Source organism: Patagioenas fasciata, chromosome 3 (genome assembly GCF_037038585.1).
Source record: "Patagioenas fasciata isolate bPatFas1 chromosome 3, bPatFas1.hap1, whole genome shotgun sequence".
In the NCBI taxonomy this organism is placed as follows: Eukaryota; Metazoa; Chordata; class Aves; order Columbiformes; family Columbidae; genus Patagioenas; species Patagioenas fasciata.
The window spans coordinates 124,095,250-124,116,541 of NC_092522.1; the positions used below are offsets into that span (position 1 = coordinate 124,095,250).

The 21,292-nt window shown below is 50.5% G+C and overlaps 1 protein-coding gene across 1 annotated transcript in view; it reads left to right on the forward strand.

Moving 5' to 3' along the window:
* ELP3 (elongator acetyltransferase complex subunit 3) overlaps nucleotides 1-16,168 on the forward strand; it is a 102,525-nt gene extending 86,357 nt beyond the window's left edge. Inside the window, exon 15 of the mRNA XM_065834344.2 lies at nucleotides 15,755-16,168. Within this exon, the coding sequence (XP_065690416.1) occupies nucleotides 15,755-15,831 (77 nt within the window). The 3' untranslated portion in view covers nucleotides 15,832-16,168. The remainder of the gene's footprint in view (nucleotides 1-15,754) is intronic.
* The last annotated feature ends 5,124 nt before the right edge of the window (nucleotides 16,169-21,292 follow it).

Consider the following 21,292-nt stretch of genomic DNA (forward strand, 5'->3'; position numbering starts at 1 on the left):
TTCCCCCCAGAGACACAACCTCACATCTGGACGTTTGACTAAACCAACCAGAATTAAATATTCACCTGGTTTTGCGGCCCGTTCGCCAGGTTTTTGCGCAGAACCCGAGTTGCGCCGTCTGCTCTTCGCACTAGGGAGGAGGTGCCCCCCACACCGAGCCCAAAGAGCAAAGGAAAAAAGCCGAGTGGCTTGTTTATCATGAAGTCGTTGCTCATTTAAGGTAATTTTCTGCATGAGTGGTGCCTTTCTACTCCTCTGATGTGAGCAGTGTATTAGTATGCAGGCTTGGGTAGCTGAATGGTAGACCCTGGAGGCATCACTCCATTATTCAGAGCTCTGGGGAGGTCTGATCTGAAATGTCTGTTTTTCCATTTTCCAGCATTTGTAATTGCATGTATGTTTTCTTCGCCTTTTGTTGGCTTTGTGTTTGCTTTTTCTTTTAGTTATACCTGCTTTGAATTTGCATGTTTATTCCCTTTCAAAAAGAAAACCCCCGCAAACGTAAATTACGCTAAAACAATTTAGAACATGTTACTCCTCTGATGTCCACAAGGCATTAAAATGTAAAATACCCTTGGTGTTTGAGGCCAGTGGACGGACTCACAAGCTTTGCCGAATTTATCATCGCTTCTTTTTGGCAATAACCGATGCTCGAATTTTGTATACGGAGTTTTCTCTCCTTTTGGTGTAATGATGTTGCTCCAACCCCTAATGAAGTTTTGCCTTCCCACCCTCTTACCATTCAATGTAGGGACCTTTATCTGTTTCTTTTTGGGGTGGGATTGTTGTGAGCTCTATTTTGAGGCCGTATCTCCTGTTTTGTGGTCCGGAGGTGTCAGCGCTTGCCGGGGTCCCTTTTGGGAGCCAGTGCCCACAGAGACTCCAGCAATACAGGGGTTTTGTCAGCAACTGCACAGCATCCAGAGGAGGATTTGGGACAAATAAATGTCCCCGTGTTCCTCCCACGAGATAATTACGACACAGCCTCGTGCCTCTTGTCTCTCTCAGCATATTTGCTTCAGACTCTGCCCAAAGAACACAAATAGGCTGCAGTGGGTTGGGTGGATTTATCATTTCTGCCAATGCTGGGTGTCCCGGGGAAAGGAGTAAATATGGAGTAAGGATGCAAACGTCTTCTCGGCCTCCAGGCATTTGTTGCCCAGGGATTTCTGGAGTCAGAGAGGATGTCTCTGCATCTGATGTTTCTGCTTTTCCAGTCTGGCTGCCTGCAACAACTGATAAACTTCTCTCCCCATCCCTCTCTATGAGGTTTTTAGGGTAGGTGATGCAACCCTTGTAGAGCTTGGGAGGAGGAATCGCTGCATTTAGGTGAAGGTGGATAAAGGACAATCCATTCAAACCTTTCCTCTTATCCCCTTGAGGGTTCGTTTGCCATTGGTTTGACTTTGCTGCTTGACATCCCATAATTAGCCCCTTCTGACCCTAATCCTGTAGCAAGTGCTTCAAATTGTTCCCTTAAAACGGCACCGGGGAGGAGTATGTGAAATGTAACGTACAATCAGTGCTGAAATATTACAAGTCCTGGGTCCTCCCCCTGCGAAATGACAGAAGCATAAAGCTCCTGCTGGGATGTGCTTGAAAATATTCCTATGTTGTGGGTCCTTTGTGTTTCCTCTAAGCAGCAACTCGATTGTTCTGACGTTGTCCTCTAATTTTGGTGATTATCTTTAGTAATACAATGACCGGAGAGATTGAGACCGGTGCTTTACAATTACTTGAAGTACCTGAGCAATTAAATTACAATGCAGATACCTTTCTCTTTTAGTAGTTACATATGATGCTGAAAAACACGTGGCAGAAATGTTTTCCGGCTTCCTTTTAAAAATAATTGTTGTGAGCTAAATTATGTGTATGCAGGTGCGATTCTGGGAAAGTTCCCATCTGAACTGTTTCTGTTCATTCAATGCGTGTGTCATGTGCTATAGAGATCGAGGAAATGCAGGGAGAGGCTGGAACAGCAGCACTGCCAAGACAGAAGGTACAAACGGGTGAGCGTGGCAGAACCACATTCATGTTCCAGGTTGCTCAAAAGGACTTGGTGCCCCTGGAAGCGCCCGGCACCACCGGCCAAAGACCAACTGCCAGGTCCTGCTCTTGGGTCACAACAACCCCAGGTAGCGCTCCAGGCTCGGGGAAGAGCGGCTGGAAAGTGTCTGGTTGAAAAGGACCTGGGGGTGTTGGTGGCAGTAGCTGAACATGAGGCAGCGTGTGCCCAGGTGGCCAAGAGGCCACCAGCATCCTGGCTGGTACCAGTACTGGTGCGGCCAGCAGGGCCAGGGCAGTGACCGTCCCTGTGCTGGGACCCGGGGAGGCCAAACCGCCAATCCTGGGGGCAGTTCTGGGCCCCTCACGCTAAGAAAGGCCTTGAGGTGCTGGAGCAAGTGCAGAGAAGGGAACGGAGCTGGTGAGGGGCTGGAGCACAAGTGTGATGAGAGCGGCTGAGGGAGCTGGGGGGTTCAGCTGGAGAACAGGAGCTGAGGGGAGACCTTCTGATCTCTGAACTGCCTGAAAGGAGCTTGGAGCCAGGGGGGTCGGGCTCTGCTCCCCAGGAACAAGCGCCAGGAGCAGAGGAAACGGCCTCAAGTTGCGCCAGGGGAGGTTGAGGTTGGATGTGGGGAACAATTTCTTCCCCAAAGGGCTGTGGGGCATTGGAACAGGCTGCCCAGGGCAGTGCTGGAGTCACCATCCCTGGAGGGTTGGACAGACAGACATGAGGTTCTCAGGACATGGGGCAGTGCCTGGGCTGGGGTAGTGGCTGGACTCAATGACCTTAACCATCTTTTCCAACCAAAATGATTCTAAGCCCTGCATCTCCTGCTCCTCTTGGTGAGAAGTGTTGGGGTTGTGCCAAACAGGCATCCTGTCCTGGCCCCAAAATGTCTTGCTTTGACTCTATGTGTAACATTACTGCTCTTGTTGGTTTGGGTCTTTTTTAAAGATTACATCTCCTTCTGTCTCAGGGATATCCACTGGCTTTGCATGTGGATTTTCCATGTTACCATCCCCAAACCCCAGCTGTCCTGGCCACCACCGCTCCATGCCCTTCACACATCTTCACTTTCCCCCAAACTTTACAGCACTGCCACGTGCAGAGAACAGTCGCTGCCTCCAGCTTCACTTTCTACGGACACAGCAGAGGTTGGTGACATTTAACAGTGAGAGCACGTAGCTTACTTATTTTACCTCCATAACCTGAGTTTCTTGTACAACGAAGGGACAGGAGTTGGACTCTGATCCTTGTGGGTCCCTTCCAACTCAGGAATTCTGTGATTCTGTGGTAAGACAGGGCTACCACAGGGTATTCCCTTTATTCACAGCGGAAGAATTGAAGGTATATGTGTATCCCTAGCCCAAATCAGCTGCCAAAAGGAAAGGGACAGCACCTTTGTACTGCCACGTCGTCCTCAAAGCGCTGGCCTCTTGCAGGTTGTCCTCATCACCCGTGCTGGTGGCAGCAGGTGAGCTCCCTCCTTGCTTTAGCGGATCAGAAAGCTCCGATGCCGCGGGCAAGGCTGCGGGCTGCTCCAAGGGCAAGGACCAGCAATGCACAGCCCAAATATTTATACGCTGTTAAGACTGCAAATTACTTTTCAAGCACTCCAAGCCGGCTCTATAAATACAGCGCTCTTGCAGGGAAGAGCTTTTTCGGCTGCGGTATCTGCCGTGACGTCTGTCAGCGTTATCTGTTTGTGCGGGCATCAGAAAAGCAGACTAGCTTGGCTTGTACCAACAGGATTGTCTCCTTATCTCTGTACAGAAGATGCTTGTTCGGGGAGGTGGGGGATGATATTGAATTCCCCTGTCGCAGGTGCTTGCCCTGTTCAAACCGAGCTCCATTAATAAGCACCCATTCCTTTTGGCGTTTTGTCACCTGTGCCAACGCCGTCTCCGGCCGCCTCTAAACGAGCCTTGTCGCTAATTCGCTTCCCAGACTGAAGAGGTGCCTGGAACCGCAGCCAAATCCGCGCCAGCACGCCTCGTTTTCCGAAGCCGTAGGTTAATGCCTCCCTGCAGCGCGATTTCACTGTAGCATCGCTCCATCCCGGTGACGTAGCAGCCTTATCGCGGCACTGTAAGGTCTGGCACCGCCGCCGTCCCCCCCGCTATAACCTAATTACTATGCAGCAAGATGATCAGTTCTTTCTACTTTATTTTTTCCCCCAGACCAGGTTTCTATTTGTGTTCTGTCAAGTAGAAAATTAACATGGACACAGGCCAGGGATGTTTCACGCCTGAGTGAGCCAAGGCTGAAGGTGGCGGTGGGGAAGGCAGGATGGATTTCTGAATGGTAGGAGCGGGTGATGTCGAGCGTCGCCGGCCCGTTTCGTTAGCCACATCGTCAGAGAAGTCGAGTAGCTGGGAAGGAGATGGAGAAACATCACCCGTAGTGTGCAGAGTCCTAATTAACCACCATCTCAGTGTGCTTTGTTCAGAACCAAGCTCAAGGGTATTTCTGCAGAGCAGGTAAGGGATGTTGTCTGCAGCGAGAGGCTGGCTAGGATTAACTTATATTAACTGTTTGAATTCATTGTTTGCCACACCGGAAGCTTTTCAGGGCCTCTTTGCGTTGCAGAGACTCAAACATCATGTTGGAGCGACCCTCTCCACGTCCAAACACACAGACTTGGAGCCCCATCAACAACTTTGCAAAAGGGACAATAAAGCAAATACATGTGAAAATGAGAAGAGATTGTAAGGGATTTTTCCGTGCATGGGCATTCTCACTTCTTTTTAATCAGTTGCATTATTTTTTTTTTAGTCTTGATGCTTTTTGTTAAAAATAAGTGTGGTAATAACCTTACGGTGGAGCCATCTGAGCTGCTGAGTGTGCCTGTTGCTCGCAGGAACACATCACAGGGATTCCTGCTGGGCATTTGGGGTCTTTCTGCTCTTTTCTCACACTTATTTTACTCACCAGAAATCACCAGAGGCTCTCAGGGACGTGGTTTAGTGCTAGATTTAGCTTATGCTTGGTCTGGATGATCTCAAGGTTCTCTTCCACTCAGAATGATTCTATGATTAACCTCTGAGGTAGCAATCAGCAGATCAAACTGCAGATCTACAGGAACCTTTTAAGTTGTTCTTCAGTACAGAGCCATCATATTTATAGCACGAATTATCTCGTCCTGATGAGTGAGAGGGGACGTTCAGAAGAAAAAGCTGGTTCTGACCCCAACCTTCCCGCACTGCTCTGAGCAACCTGAGCTGATGAAGATGTCCCTGCTCACGGCAGGGGTGACACTGGGGGAGCTTTAACAGCCCCTTCAACCCAAACCATCCTGTGAATCTATGAAGTAGATACATGAGGATGCTGCTGATTTAATGGCAGGTCGGCTCACTCACGAGATCGCCGAGTGTTTCTTCATTGGCGTTTAAAATCTCGTAGCCCATAGGAACAGAATGGTGAATGGCTCACATGCTGGCTGAGTCATCCTAAATCCCTGATCTCTCAGCAATTCCTCTCCAGCTGGGTCAGATATTTCAGCAACCATCTCTGAAAGAAGCCTCGAGACATTACGTAGCATCTCACGAACCTTTAGCTTGACAAATTTGGGGTTGAGTAGCAGACACATTTCCCTGTCCCCGTCTCTCTCCATGCCTGCTGGCAGCTCTTTGTTAAAGCGTACGAGAAGTTATGATATTAACTCTTCAATATTTAATTGTTCTTGGTTGAGAGTGGGAAGATCTGTCAGCTCCGGCTCCATCCGCCGCGGTTGATGGCAGTGGTGGCTTTCTCTCTCCTGACAGCGGATGCTTTGAGTGCAGCTTTGGGCAGGCCTGCGTAACTCATTAATGAAATAATTGCTTCTGTAATAAAGAGATCAATGAGATGTAATCTCACCATCTGGACGCTCTAGGACGGGTCTTCGCTGCAGACTCGCTGTTTAGAAACCGGTTGTAGCCCAGGGAGCGCCTGTGTGCACCCCAGAAGTTGAATGCTATAAAATCAGCTCTTTTATTTTACCATTAGATTTCTTTTCATTGTTTTTACATTAAGAAAAAAAGCCTATTGGTGACAGTCTTTGTTTTGATATTTGGCCTTAAGAACAAACCAGAAAATCCCCAAACAATCCATTTGTGAACATGGTAAAGCTTTTGCTGTGGTTTTCCTTCACCAACATGCAAATTCTGCAGCGTGATAGGGTAAGAGGAAATAAATATATATCTATCTGCTCTGCTTCAATAAAACTGCATAAGCAGTTCACTAAATACCTTTCCAGAGCGAGACTGGCGCATCTGTACCCCACAAAGCCCTCAGGCACGTGAGGCTCCCACCCTCTCCTGTCCATCCTGAAATTTGCCCCGTTAACTCATATTTGGTGCTTCGGTCTTTGGCAAAACCTACCCTGGCAAATTAGGGTTGTCCTCCAAAGCTGGTGTCCCCAAACATCTCGTTTTCACCTAGAAATTGCTCCGTTATGGAAGGATTTGTCGCGGCTTGTGTTCACCTTTAACATTGAGGTGGTTCTACCAGGAGGGCGCTTTGCTGTATGAAAGATCTCCCTGGATTAAGTATCATCTCCAGTTGAAAGGACTGAAGTTAATGCGAGGATACTGCCCTTTACATGCAAGGAAAAAGAAGTCTTCAAATTGCTCAGATCCTAGACCATGCCAAGCCATTCTAGATTTAAATTAAATTAAATCTGTAGTATATAAAGAGCAAGTTGCAAAGGGGAGAGTAGAGGTCTCCTGTGCTGTTTTCATAGCGTGGTTTCTTTAGTTTTATTTATCAAGCCCAAGACTGCGAGTTGGAGGAATCACAGAATCCCAGAATGTCAGGGATTAGAAGAGACCTGGAAGGCTCCAATGCAATCCCCCCGGAGCAGGAACACCCAGCTGAGGTTCCACAGGAAGGTGTCCAGGCGGGTTTGAATGTCTGCAGAGAAGGAGACTCCACAACCTCCCTGGGCAGCCTGGGCCAGGCTCTGACACCCTCACCCCAAACAAGTTTCTTCTCCTCTTTAAGTGGAACCTCCTGTGTTCCAGTTTGAACCCGTTACCCCTTGTCCTATTATTGGTTGTCACGAAGAAGAGCCTGGCTCCATCCTCCTGACACTCCCCGTTTCCATATTGATCCCCAGGAATGAGTCCCCCCTCAGTCTCCTCTTCTCCAGCTCCAGAGCCCTGGCTCCCTCAACCTTTCCTCACACGGGAGATGCTCCACTCCCTTCAGCATCTTGGTGGCTGCGCTGGACTCTCTGCAGCAGTTCCCTGTCCTTCTGGAACTGAGGGGCCACAACTGGACACAAGATTCCAGGTGTGGTCTCCCCAGGGCAGAGCAGAGGGGCAGGAGAACCTCTCTGACCTACTGACCACCCCCTTCTAACCCACCCCAGGTCCCATTGGCCTTCCTGGCCACAAGGGCCCAGTGCTGGCTCATGCTCACCCTGCTGTCCCCAGGACCCCCAGGTCCCTTTCCCCTACACTGCTCTCTAATAGCTCATTCCCCAGCTTACACTGGAACCTGGGGTTGTTCCTGCCCACATTCAAGACTCTACACTTGCCCTTGTTCTATTCCATTAAATTTTCTCTGCCCAGCTCTCCAGCCTGTCCAGGTCTCTGATGGCAGCACAGCTTCCAGTGTCAGCCACTCCTCCCATCTTGGTGTCACCAGCAAACTTGCTGACAGTCACTCTATTCCCTCATCCAAGTCATTGATGAATATATTGAATAATACCGGCCCCAGCACTGACCCTTGAGCACTCCACTAGATCCAGGCCTCAGCTGGACTCTGCCCCATTGACCACGACTCTCTGGCTTCTTCCCTTCAGCCAGTTCACAGGCCACCTCACTACCCGATCATCCAGACCACACTCCCTCAGTTTGGCTGTGAGGGTGCTGGGGGAGACTGTGTCAAATGCCTTACTCAAGTCAAGGTAGACCACGTCCACTGCTCTGCCATCAGAAGGACGGATCAGCTCTACCATAAAGCGACTGTATCTCTGTGTTTGCATCAAATCCAGAGCGTGTTTAAACAGAGAGGGAGTCAGATTTGTTGGGGGCGTCGCTGGGGATATTCAGGGCTTCACTTGTGGGTCACGGCTTCAAAAATAATCCGGTTTGGAATCCGCGAAGCCATGGGTGTTGGGTGATAGTGAAGCGGGTTGGTGAGCTGATGAAGGAGCTTCAAAACTCGCCTTTTAATCGCAGAATTGCTTGGTGGTTTCAGACAATTTCCCTGCTGATCTCGGCTCTTCTTGCAGGACGTGGTGATGGCAGCACCTCTCTGCTAGACATGGTGGTGTGAAAATAATCATTTAAAATCTCCAGGAAGGCTCCACGCAGGAAGAAAGCACAAGTTGCATTTGACAGGGTAAAAAATGAGGTTTCCAGGCGTGGATTTCTCTTCTAGGTCCAACAAACAGACTAAATACAGGTTATGCACAGTTGCGGTTTAATCATTTAGACCTCATTAGAGAAAGGATTATGAAACACTTCACACGCGGCGATATTAACGATCGTGTGAGTACATGAAGATGTGTCCACATCACAACTCAATCGCCGCGACGCTAATTGGCTCCTTGTGGTTGGTGTGGCAGCAGGAGGTCAGAAAATCCCGAATTCTCCCATCCCTGGATTTAGTTGCTCTATGGGGAAGACGCTCGAGCCCAGTGCTGGGATTGCTTATGGGTGCAAAAATATATCAAAAAGAGCTCCCAGTGCTCCGCTTTTGAAGCAGATTCATTGAAATAACAATATTTCCAATGCCCTTTAAAAATAAAACAATCATATTATTTTCCATTCCCATTGCCCGGATTATGTTTTCTGCCGACTGCCAAAGTATCAGTATTTCTCAGTAATTCTCAACAGAATCTGTTGTTTTAAAAGTGAACACGTCTGTATTCCCTCCTCCTTTTCAGAGGATTTTTATCTCCAAGTATCTTCAGGAATTTTCAGGAAATGAGTTCCCAATTATCTAATCTTTAAAACAAACCATATATCTTTGCCGCAGGGGTAGATGTAGGGATTGTTCCTTGCTTTCTGCAATTAATAACTGTTCTTTCCGATTGCTCTGACATGCCCAGGTTTCTCAGCGGTGTTAAGAATGTTGGTTTCTCTGTCTCCTCGGTGCTGATAAGGCGCGTTGGTTATCTCAGACCCTTCACTGTTTGCCTATTGTTGCCGTTTTCTGCAGTCGGTTCCCAGCGATTCACGTGAAACGGCCTCGTGTTTTCCCTGCAGATAAAATCCAGCATTGTGGAAAGCGTAAATGCCAAAACAAACTCGTCGGAGGTTCTGGATGGATCTGCTGCGCATTCTTAACTCATACATCAGTTCAGAACGTGGTGTGTGGCTTTTTGGTCGGCATCCAGTACACGACAGACAACAAAACGTTCTCTTGTCTTATTTTCCTACTGCTCTCGTGTATTTGAAACCCGGTTTTGACCCTTCCTCATGGAAACAGGTCCTACCAAGTGCCAGCATGTGTTGGCTTTGCTTGAAGTCTGACGCAGAGTCTAAGTTTGGATAGCAGAGGATTTCACAAGGAGATTTTGACAGCTGGCAAAGTTTCTTCTTGGACTTGGTGTGGAGGTCAAAGCAAGGAGTGTAAAGAAAAACCTAAAAACCTTGGTTTCCACCAAGACCAGTGGTAAAAAGAGGTTTGTGTTTACTCACCATCAATATCAGGCTCCAAGTCACCCAAGCCCAAGTTTTGAGAGACTCAAAAATGTGAGGTTCGTGCTCTCTGAACGACGGCCTGAGACCTCATGATGCTTTGGCAGCCTGGCTCTGATCACGGGAGACACACTCGGAGGCCAAGGAGATTCTCGGAGGCCTCTTGTCTTCTTTCTTCGCTCTTCTGGCTGTGTTGGAAATGCAGATGTTTATGGTCTGTCCTGTGGCAGCGGCGCCTTTCAAGCCCCCTGTGCCATCGCTGTGTTTAACCCATGTCTGTTGGAGTCCTTTACGTGACCATGGAAGCTTTTCTGCCTTCCCTCTCTGTGCCTTTTCAAAACTGACAAAAATATAGAATCACAGAATTACTTTGGTTGGAAAAACCCCTCAAGATCATGAAGTCCAACTGTTAATGCAACCCCAGCACTGCCCCATGTCCCTGAGAACCTCATGTCCGTCTGTCCAGCCCTCCAGGGATGGTGACTCCAGCACTGCCCTGGGCAGCCTGTTCCAATGCCCCACAGCCCTTTGGGGAAGAAATTGTTCCCCACATCCAACCTCAACCTCCCCTGGCGCAACTTGAGGCCGTTTCCTCTGCTCCTGGCGCTTGTTCCTGGGGAGCAGAGCCCGACCCCCCTGGCTCCAAGCTCCTTTCAGGCAGTTCAGAGATCAGAAGGTCTCCCCTCAGCTCCTGTTCTCCAGCTGAACCCCCCAGGTCCCTCAGCCGCTCCCATCACACTTGTGCTCCAGCCCCTCACCAGCTCCGTTCCCTTCTCTCCACTCGCTCCAGCACCTCAAGGCCTTTCTTGGCATGAGGGGCCCAAAACTGCCCCCGGGATTGGAGGTTTGGCCTCCCCAGGTCCCAGCACAGGGACGGTCACTGCCCTGGGCCTGCTGGCCATACCACAAATATTTTCCAGCCATGGCAGCGCATTCCCGTCACAAAGCATCACTGTGCCAGCAGCAACGCTGGCAGTCATGGGGAAAACATCCTTTCTCATACCAAGAGCAGCAGCCTCCGCCGTCCCAAATCCCAGGGCCTGACTTGAGACTTGCTGCTGATTCTGGGTGAAATCCATAGCTCTTTGGCCAACATAGCATCCGCCTTTCCCGTTGCCTCTTCTAACCACAGATCCTGTTCTCAGCACCCTTGAAGGACAGTCCTACCTACCCGAGATCCTCCAGATGATCCGAGTGTCCGCACGGTGAGCAAAGCACCAAGCCAGGTACTTAACTCCCCCAAAAAACCTTGAAGAGGCCTCGCTGTCACCAGAATTGCAGCTGGAATATCCATGGATTGAGGCACTTTGGAAAGTTCAGTTGACTCTGGTTCTCTGCCGCGTACACAAGGTCCCACTATCTGCTTCTGAGGAATATCTGGGAGGGAGATGAAGGTGCAACACACAATATGCCGCGACCACGCATCTTCGGATAAGAATTTAGTCATTGCCGAAAGCTGCAGGCGCCTGTGTTGGAACCTCTCGTGTGCCTCAGTAAGTCCCCATGATGGAAATTTGATGAACTATTATCCCGAAAACAATCTCATTTTCACTTGGTTCTGTGACCGGTGAGCCATGGTGAAGGAATCTTGGAGGATGCTCGGCCCAGGCGATACTTCTGCGTGGCAGGGCTGAGTAGGGTGGATTTATGGGGTCTGCGCAGAAAAGGTCACGGGCAGGAGGTGCTGCATGTGAAATCTGGTTTCTGCCCTCCTCTGGGTAGCAGTTCCGTGCCGATCACCCATCCTTCTGAGCTAGAAAGGTGTTTAACCCAAACGCTGTGGTCACCTTTCCCTGTCTCCTGCTACAGGCAGACTTTTAAAACAATTAATTAATTAACTTTGTGGTTTACATGTTATGCTGCAAAGCCGCGTTTGGGCTTTTATCAGTAGGCTTCACCATTATTCAGGTGCTTCCAAAGGAAGAGAACAAAAGGCGATTAAATTATCCAGCAGCCGTTGCCAGAGGATGTGTCATTTGAAGATTGCGGCGAGGGACGCGTCCAAAAAGCCGCAGCTGGCCCGTGGCCATGGGTTTCCATCCATCCAGGCAGGCGGGACCGGAGCCCCCGTGCTTCAACCACATCACCGGATGTGAAGCTGGAAGAGGTTGGTTGAAAACTGCTCTGCTGAGTTCAAACTAAGCTCTCCTGCACAGTTTGATATGGAATATTTAGCATTTTAAAGCCTGTTTTAAAGACACAGAATGAGAAATGCAGCTAATTCTGGCTTTGAAAGTCAAAAAGCTCCTTGGGCCAGGTTTTGGCCTTACGTGGCCAGTCTTGCTGGAGAACAGGAGCTGAGGGGAGACCTTCTGATCTCTGAACTGCCTGAAAGGAGCTTGGAGCCAGGGGGGTCGGGCTCTGCTCCCCAGGAACAAGCGCCAGGAGCAGAGGAAACGGCCTCAAGTTGCGCCAGGGGAGGTTGAGGTTGGATGTGGGGAACAGTTTCTTCCCCAAAGGGCTGTGGGGCATTGGAACAGGCTGCCCAGGGCAGTGCTGGAGTCACCATCCCTGGAGGGTTGGACAGACGGACATGAGGTTCTCAGGACATGGGGCAGTGCCGGGGGTGGGTTAACGGTTGGACTGGATGATCTCAGGGGTCTCTTCCAACCAAAATGATTCTCTGATTCTGTCTTTCTTTCGTGCTACTTGTTGGGTGATGTTTCTTTTCACTGGAAGGCGCGGGTGTGACTTGGAGCAATGGGAAGAACAGGTCCCACCTGCTCTGTTGTGCGTTTGCTGTAAATTAGAGCAGCAAAGATTTGGGAAGGGAATTTGTGCCATGGATGAGACCTTCCTTTCAGGTAGGCTTGATGGACAAAGACTGAGTCCATGCTGGGCATTACGAGTTGCTTCTCCAGCACTTACCCCTCAGATGACGCGTGAACAGACGAAATGACACTGTTTTAAGAGCTGTAGCTCTGATTTTCTTAGGACTGCATGTTCGTACTCTCTACATGATCAGAACTCAGCAGGGCAACCCTGTAACTTCGGGTTCTCTTGGCCTTTGAATTCATACGAAGTTGTGATAACTTCACAAAGTAGATGTGATGGATTCCTTCTGTGTGATTTATAGGCAGTTATTAGTGTCCCACAGATCTTATATTCTATTCAGCGGTGTTTTCTGTCTTGCATTTCTCTCATGGATGAAGAAGTCTGTGGATGTCACCCTGTTTCTCTCCCAGGTGTGCCATGCTGCTCTCAGAACACCCTCTCTTCTGGTTGTGATTTCCCTGACATACCCTGACTACAAGGAGATACCTCCATGTTCCTGACATCCTGGTGAATATTGTAGGCTGGGTTTAACAAAGCCTTTGGGTTCAGAGCAGATGAAGTGAATCCCATCTCATCCTTATTCATGCATCAGTTTGGCTCATGGGGAGGTTTTGGTGCCTTTCGGGGGAAACGAAACCACGAGCTGTGCTCCAGGTGCAGATCAAACACAGTTCACCCTCTGAAGGGGCAGAGGGGTCTGAGTCAATGGCTCTTTGGCCAAGTTCAGGTGTGTGGTGGAGACATGCAGCCCAGGGTATCAAAAATACAGTCTGAAGCCACCCCCTCCAGTCACCTACAGTGTAGAGGTGTGGGCTTAGAATCAGAGAATAGAATCATTTTGCTTGGAAAAGACCCTCAAGATCATTGAGTCCAACTGTTACTCAGCCCTGGCACTGCCCCATGTCCTGAGAACCTCATGTCTGTCTGTCCAACCCTCCAGGGATGGTGACTCCAGCACTGCCCTGGGCAGCCTGTTCCAATGCCCCACAGCCCTTTGGGGAAGAAATTGTTCCCCACATCCAACCTCAACCTCCCCTGGCGCAACTTGAGGCCGTTTCCTCTGCTCCTGGCGCTTGTTCCTGGGGAGAAGAGACCTGATGCTTGAGCCCCAAGTGCTTCCATCGACTGATCCGCTACACTGGATGAGATCACATCTTTTGAGACTTTTTTTCCCCAAAAGCCTCTTGCCTTAAAAACGTTCCTGCAGCACTGAAGCAAGCGACACATCCCCACTTAGAGCCGGGCAGCGGGGAAGCCACCCTGTGTCTTCATGGCAGCTCTCAGCTTGAGGCACCTTCAGTCTCCTCTTCACACAACACTTTCCTGTTGAAGGACAGTAATTTTGTGCCAGGAGTTACTGCTGAGATGACGGCTGAGATGCTTCACGAAGCAGCACAGCCGGGGACCCCTGGGGCTCAGGGCCGGCCAACTGCATCATCACTCTTGTTAATGGCTTGAACCCGTCGCCCTCGAACCAGGAGGAGCTGGCGCTTAACTAGCGCCGCTTAATAGCTCTGAGATTAATGGAGACGGCGCACAACGCTCTGGCACAGCCTTTAAAATCCACACCTTTCCTACGGGCTTCGGAAAAAAAGGGGGAATGTTAAATAACTCAAGGTGTTATTAAAACCGTCAGCTGAATTACTCAGTTGTCCTTTACCTTCAAGAGGGCTCTTTGGCTTTAGTTTGAATCTTGTTGAATCATAGAATGGTTTGGGTGGGAAGGGACCTTCCCAGCTCCCCCAGTGCCACCCCTGCCATGAGCAGGGACATCTTCACCAGCTCAGGTTGCTCAGAGCCCCGTCCAGCCTGGCCTGGGATGTCTCCAGGGATGGTTCAGCCACCACCTCTCTGGGCACCTCTCTCCTTTAACTGAGTTGTTCCGCGCCACGCGTCGGGTGGCTCTGCTGCGTTACTACCAAGTTCTGTATGTTGTGCCCCAGCATCTCTGGCTGACGAACCCAGAGGATGTTTTTTTATGCAAAATACTGTCAAGGTGATAGTTTAGGGATCCTGACCCTCCCAGGCAGGGATCAGGAATGGACCAGTGAATGTGTGTGCAGTGAACTTGTGTTTTTCCTTTGCTCCAGGTTCCTGCTGAAGCTGAGTGAATTTAGATCCCTTCGGGATGTTTTTAGCTGAGGACACTGCTCTGCTGTCATGTCACAGGGGCTTTGCCGCCACTCAGAAGGAAACTTGCTCAGGTGTTCCCCATTTTGGGGTTCTTTGTGGCTTTTCAAGCTCTTCCCAGCTTCAGTTGGAACGAGGAGCACGAGGCCACCTCAGGTCTGGGTTTCAAGTGTCTTTTCCATACCTTAAATTAATAAAATGCTTCTGCAGAGTTTTGGCCGGAGCTGCAGTGCTTAAGCCATTTGGTAGCTATTCCAATGTGCGTTCAGGAAATAAATTACCGCTAATTTAAACGTCTGTCCAAGCAGCGATGGGTGCGATTGCCGCAGCGCAGTGTGGGCAGGAAGGGGTTACCGGCTGCTCCGCTCACCCCCTGCGCAGGAGATGCCATTCCTGGAGAGCCATTTGTGAGCACCAGGGATTCCAGGAACCCGCTGGAGGGATGAGAGGAGAAGAAAGGGGCTGCTTGTGATGGAGTAACCGTGTCCTCTCTGTCCTCCTGTCACTTCCCACCAGCTGCGCTGACGGCGATGCTGAATTCCTCCTCCTCCCTCCCCTAGTGATTAATGTCTGTGAGTAATTAGCCAAGGTGAGGAGGAAGGCTGGACCGGTCCTGCCTCGCTCGGTGGGGCCAGGCTTGCCCTGGGGTCTCATTAAGAAAGGAAGGAGAAGGACGAGGCTGTTTGAGGACCAAGGCGTTCGGCGTTGTCCTTTTCAACGAGGAAATTGGATTGCGGTGGCGGAGCCCACTTGTTTTATCTCAAGTGGCGCTGAGCTCATTTCTAGGACTGATCGGACGGGGTTTGTGGGGTTTTAGAGCCCTTCAGTTCCTGGTAATGATGCTGGCAGCTGGGTCGCCTCCTCTCTACAGCCTGTTCTTGGGGTTTTGTTCTCCCCGGGGTGCTCTGAACTCTTGACTCACGTTTCGCCGTTGTTCCTGTGTCGCTTCCTCTCTCCCTCGCAGCCTTTCTCAGGACAAAGGACGTGGCGTGTAATTCAGGGTAGACAGAACAGCGACGTTCCTGCGTCAAAACATCATAATTAGTCCAGATGCTAACGAGTAACCACCCCCGCTCCACAGCAGCTGGGGAAGCCCAGTGCCCACTGTTCAGAGAAGCCGAGCTCTTTTCGGCACCATCACTCTGTGGAAGTGACTTTCCCGCCCGGCTGATTTGTCATTAATTAAACCTTTTGGTCGTTCTTCTCACAGGTGTTGGCACAAGAAACTACTACAGGAAGATCGGCTACGAGCTGGAAGGGCCTTACATGGTGAAAAAGCTGGAGTGATGCCCCAAGAGCTCCTCACCCCCACCAGCTGCTGGTGGGAGAGGAGAAGAGACAAGACTCATCCTGGAAAGAAAGCTCAAGGTGACAAACTTAGGCAAAAAACCAAAATCTGCCAGTTTTAAAGGACTTGCTTAAGCCAGAACCACCGGCAGCAAATGCGGCGTCTCCTCCGGGGAGAGCGGTTCTCCAGGAGAGGTTTGTGTGAGCCTGGTCTGCAGGACGGCTCTGGTGCATCACAACAGCGCGTAGGTGAACTGAAAACGTTGTTTCTGTCGTGCTGTCAGCGAGCTTTTAATGTTTCAGCATTGAAATTGTGTGGGTTATTCTGCAACATGAATTAATTCTCTCTGTGTATTTATTTCTGCCGGGCTTAGCTTTTTCCTGTCCATCCCAACCGATGCCAATTGATCCTTTTACAGCTGGAGTCTGTGAGGGCTGGAAACCATCACCTTGGTGGTGGTAGGAATTGAGATTAAAACTTAAACTGAGGGTGGTGGTGACACAGAACCATGGAGTAACAGGTTAGAAGGGACCTCTGAGGTCTGTTGTCCAGCCCCACTCAAAGCACGTCCAGTTAGATCAAGATGGTGATGCTTGAATAGCTCCAAGGGTGGAAATCCTACAGTTCTAAAACATTCAGTGGATGTGGATGGAGAGTCCGCAGTGTCAAGGTCCATGGTTCAATATTAGACCACTCATATATTGAAAAAGTTTCTCCTGATCCTAAAATCATTTTGGTTGGAAGAGACCCCCAAGATCATCAAATCCAACTGTTACCCCACCCCTGGCACTGCCCCATGTCCCTGAGAACCTCATGTCCGTCTGTCCAACCCTCCAGGGATGGTGACTCCAGCACTGCCCTGGGCAGCCTGTTCCAATGCCCCACAGCCCTTTGGGGACGAAATTGTTCCCCACATCCAACCTCAACCTCCCCTGGCGCAACTTGAGGCCGTTTCCTCTGCTCCTGGCGCTTGTTCCTGGGGAGCAGAGCCCGACCCCCTGGCTCCAAGCTCCTTTCAGGCAGTTCAGAGGTCAGAAGGTCTCCCCTCAGCTCCTGTTCTCCAGCTGAACCCCCCAGCTCCCTCAGCCTCTCCCATCACACTTGTGCTCCAGCCCCTCACCAGCTCCGTTCCCTTCTCTCCACTCACTCCAGCACCTCAAGGCCTTTCTTCGCGTGAGGGGCCCAGAACTGCCCCCAGGATTGGCGGTTTGGCCTCCCCAGGTCCCAGCACAGGGACGGTCACTGCCCTGGGCCTGCTGGCCGCATCAGTGCTGGTACCAGCCAGGATGCTGGTGGCCTCTTGGCCACCTGGGCACACACTGGTTCACATTCAGCCACTATCACCATCACCCCCAGGTCTGTATTTCCAGCACCTGTTCTTCTGTTTCTCCAGCCCATAACCCAGTGACCGGTGCATGAGGAGGCCAGGTAGCAGCGATGGCCTTGGCAAGGTGACAATATCTGACACCCACAATCCTCCCTTACCTGCACAGTCAGGTTCCTCAGCCGAGATCTGGCCACAGGGGATCCCTCCTGACTATTCCCAGCTCTTCCTCTCTCTGTCCCACAGCTGGAAAGGGCTTTGGGGAGGGTTTGGTCCCTCCCAGTATGGAGGTGAGAGCTCCTCAGATCCTCCTAGGAGATGGGTGTGATGGTCACCTTTTCCAGGCGTATGGAATTCTGCCAGGAGTGATGGAAACATTAAAGATTCTCTTTGCAAACAGAGCCTGGATGGGAGAGCGAGATGAGGTGAAGATCTCAGCACCTTTCTCGCTTCTCCTCGACCCTTTGGTGGCGTGGGGATGGCCCAGGACATGGGGGTGCCCATCGACATCAGCGATGCAGGGTTTTCTAAAGCAGCATCTGGTGCTGCCCACTTGAGTTAACAAAACGAGAGGGGACCAGCCAGAGCTCTGACCTCCTCTGCTGCTTTTTTGTAGCATTTCAGTCAAAACCAGGGTTGAAATCCCAAGTAGCGGCTTGTAGAGAAGTTGACAATTCAGGTGTTGCTCTCATCAATAACTGGCAGGAGTTTCTGGAAACTTCGTCACTAACGAGCGCTCGGACGCACGTGATTAACTCGGCAGAGCGGTTTGGGCCGGAAAGCTCAGTAAATGCGATTCCGCACCGTGATCTATCACCGGGCAGAGCTGCGCTGACGGCTGCTGACGCACAAAGGCTGGAGACAACCGAGAAACCTGCAATAAAGTTGTTGTTATTGAAGGTAAATGCTGGTGCCCTGTGTTTTTAAAGGTTGGGGAGTGAGAAACCACAAACCTGGTGGTTGGTACCAAAACCCCAGGCGTGTTTGAGCCTCCTGCCCTGTTTGATTTGAAGAGACAGAAGCTGGTGCCGCTTCATTTGTTGAACTGATTTTTATCAAATCCTCCAAAATAGTGGTAAATGGGCCACGTTAAACTCCTGACACTGTTCAAGCAGCAGAGACAGAGAAGGACGTGACTTCCGTGCAAAACATCTTCCGCAAAATTTGTCGTCCTGATGCCGCTGACATAATTATGAATCACTCTGACGCTTCCTGCTCTGACAGCCCAGGGTTTGGGTTTTGTTCAGGTACCGACCCGAAAAAGCTCCCAGCTTCGTGTGTCTGAAAGCGCGGCCCTCCGGCCACTCCAGGAAATATCAGATACTTCTTTTGGTTTGTGTTTAAGGCCAATGTGTTTTGAGTTAACCAGCAGCTTTATCAAGAAATAAAGCGATTTGGGGGGGGTATTATTTTTAGCTTCCCATCAGTGTGTTCTTTCTGGGGTGATTTCACGCCGCACTGGCTCAGCAGCTGCAGAACTCGCCGGGCTTGTCTGCACAGGCTGGGGTTTGAAGCGTGATGGATTGATTGGATTGTTGGATACAAACACAGGCGAAGGAAGAGCGGCTTTGTACCGGGAGCTGGGCGCAGGGCGTTCCTGCAGCGTGTGTCGCGGCTCCCGCGTCGCCGGCGTTCGGATTTACACAGAAACCAAAAAGAAAACAAAACAAACCAACACAACGAAAATGCAGTTTGCACTAAAGCTGCTCTGGAGGGATTTGGGCTTTCTTGTTTTGTTAAGTACATCAGGCAACAGCAGCGAAGCTACGAAGTCTGGTGAGATTTTCGACACCTTTAGCTGCAAAAAAAGGGAGGCACAAAGGAAACGTGAGATACAACGGGGAGAAAAGCGGCTGTGCGGATCCCTCCCGTGGGGACGCTTGGAGCTTTGTGGTCACCCCTTGAGCTAAATGTCATTAATATGTGGTGGGCGGGTATCCAAATAAGAAATTGTAGGCAGGCAAAGGGATGCTGATGCGGCATTTAGGCGAAGTCTGGTCCTGGTGCCGGCAGTCATCACAGTGAACCGCTTCTGCAATCCCTGCCAGGCGACAAATCAAATCAATCTTGGGCTTTTTGTGGTATTTTTCCCCTCCCACCACTTAAAATTCATACTCCTGGCTCAAGAGGAGCAGAGGCCTTGCCCTGGGCATGCAGGGAGGAAGACAAGACCTTTAGAGCAACAAGACTGGGGAAGGGACTTGAGCACAAGCCCTATGGGGAGAGGCTGAGGGAGCTGGGCTTGTTCAGTCTGGAGCAGAGGAGGCTTAGAGGTGAGCTCAGCACTCTCTAGAACGACCTGAAGGGCAGTTCTAGCCAGGGGGGATTGGGCTCTTCTCCCAGGCAGTCAGCAATAGGACAAGGGGGCATGGGCTTCAACTCTGCCAGGGGAAATTGAGGCTGGAGATGAGAAAGCAATTCTGTGCAGAGAGAGTGGTCAGCATTGGAATGGCTGCCCAGGGAGGTGCTGGACTCACCGGCCCTGGAGGTTTTGAAACTGAGATTGGCCATGGCACTTAGTGCCATGATCTGGTCAATGGACTGAAGCTGGACCAAGGGTTGGACTTGATGATCTCTGAGGGCTTTCCCAACCCAGTCCATTCTGTGATTCTGTGATTTATTGTAAGAGAAATTACCAGTAACGGTTTAATTTGGCTGTGTTGGCTTTGTCCTGGCCTGGCTGCTTATTTGGATGCTTGGGAGCCGATCAGCTTTTCCAGTTGGTTATGACATTCCTTTTTTTGCAATATTCTGAAATTTGGAGCTATTACATGAGGGTTTGGCTTTGCTGTTTTTTACTCCCCGAAAACACCGTGCTATTCAGTGCAGGTACGTCATTCTTACCAAGCTACCATGTAGGAAATCAGCTAATTGCATCCTGTAATTAATTACAGAAGGGAGAGCGGCTTTGAAATCCAGGAGCTTTGCTGCAGCCTGTGAAACGTTTGTCTTGCGCCGCCGTGAATTGTCCCGCGGTTTGAGGTTGGTTAAACTCAAATGGTGTTGCCATCAGCGGCCAAACCCGGTGTCTTTTACATGGGACTCAAGACCAAAAACCACCCAAAAGATCAACCAAAATAATCCCCACACCAAGGTGGTTTGTATTGAGAAGCCACAGCTCCTCATTCTTCTCCCTTCCTGATGGGACTGAGGTTGGTTAAGCAGACAAGGGTTTGCACAACTGCCCTGAAGATGAACAAAACCCAGAAAACTCAACTTGCCTGTGAAACCCAACAGATCAAGGGCTGGGGATGATCCTGCACCCGTGGAAATGAAACCTGGGGCTGGGAAGGGCACAAATTTCCTTGTTCCAGGTTGAAATGGTGAGAAAGCAGCAGCGAGGGTTGCGCTCCCCAGCTCCTTCGCGGACGATGAGGAAAAACACGCAGGCACGAAGAAACCAAGTCATTAGCAGCAGCTGCTCTCTCGTTTCATGGGCACACAGTGGTGAGCGGCTTAAAATACTCTGAAGAAGAAGAAAAAGGTCAGTCACTCATTTCTGCATTAATTTTTGTTGCGTTCCTCTTGCTCTGTCTTTTCGGGACGCCGATGATCTCTGCCTGCGACCAGACGTGGCCAAGATGCGGCAGGGACCTCAGGTGCAGCTCGAGACGTGATTTCGGACACGGAAAGCAGCTCTGCCACCTTCGATATTTCTCTTGCTTCTATTTATATGCTTTTCCCTCATTGCTTTAAAATTGTCTTCTGCCCCTGCCTCGGTGGTGCTGGAGTGACAGGGGAAGGGCCTGGTAAGCGCAGCTGGAAGTACAAGGGCTGCAGAGCTGGGTTTTGTGTCCTTGTGGCCACGGGAAGACGCTGAACTTTGCCCAGGAGAGCAGGGAGCAGAGGAAACGGCCTCAAGTTGCGCCAGGGGAGGTTGAGGTTGGATGTGGGGAACAATTTCTTCCCCAAAGGGCTGTGGGGCATTGGAACAGGCTGCCCAGGGCAGTGCTGGAGTCACCATCCCTGGAGGGCTGGACAGACGGACATGAGGTTCTCAGGACATGGGGCAGTGCCAGGGTGGGTTATGGTTGGACTCCATGATCTTGAGGGTCTTTTCCAACCAAAATGATTCCGTACCTACGTTTTTCAAGCACATCTGGGCCCCTCTGTTCTTTCTGCTTTGGTGCTCAGCC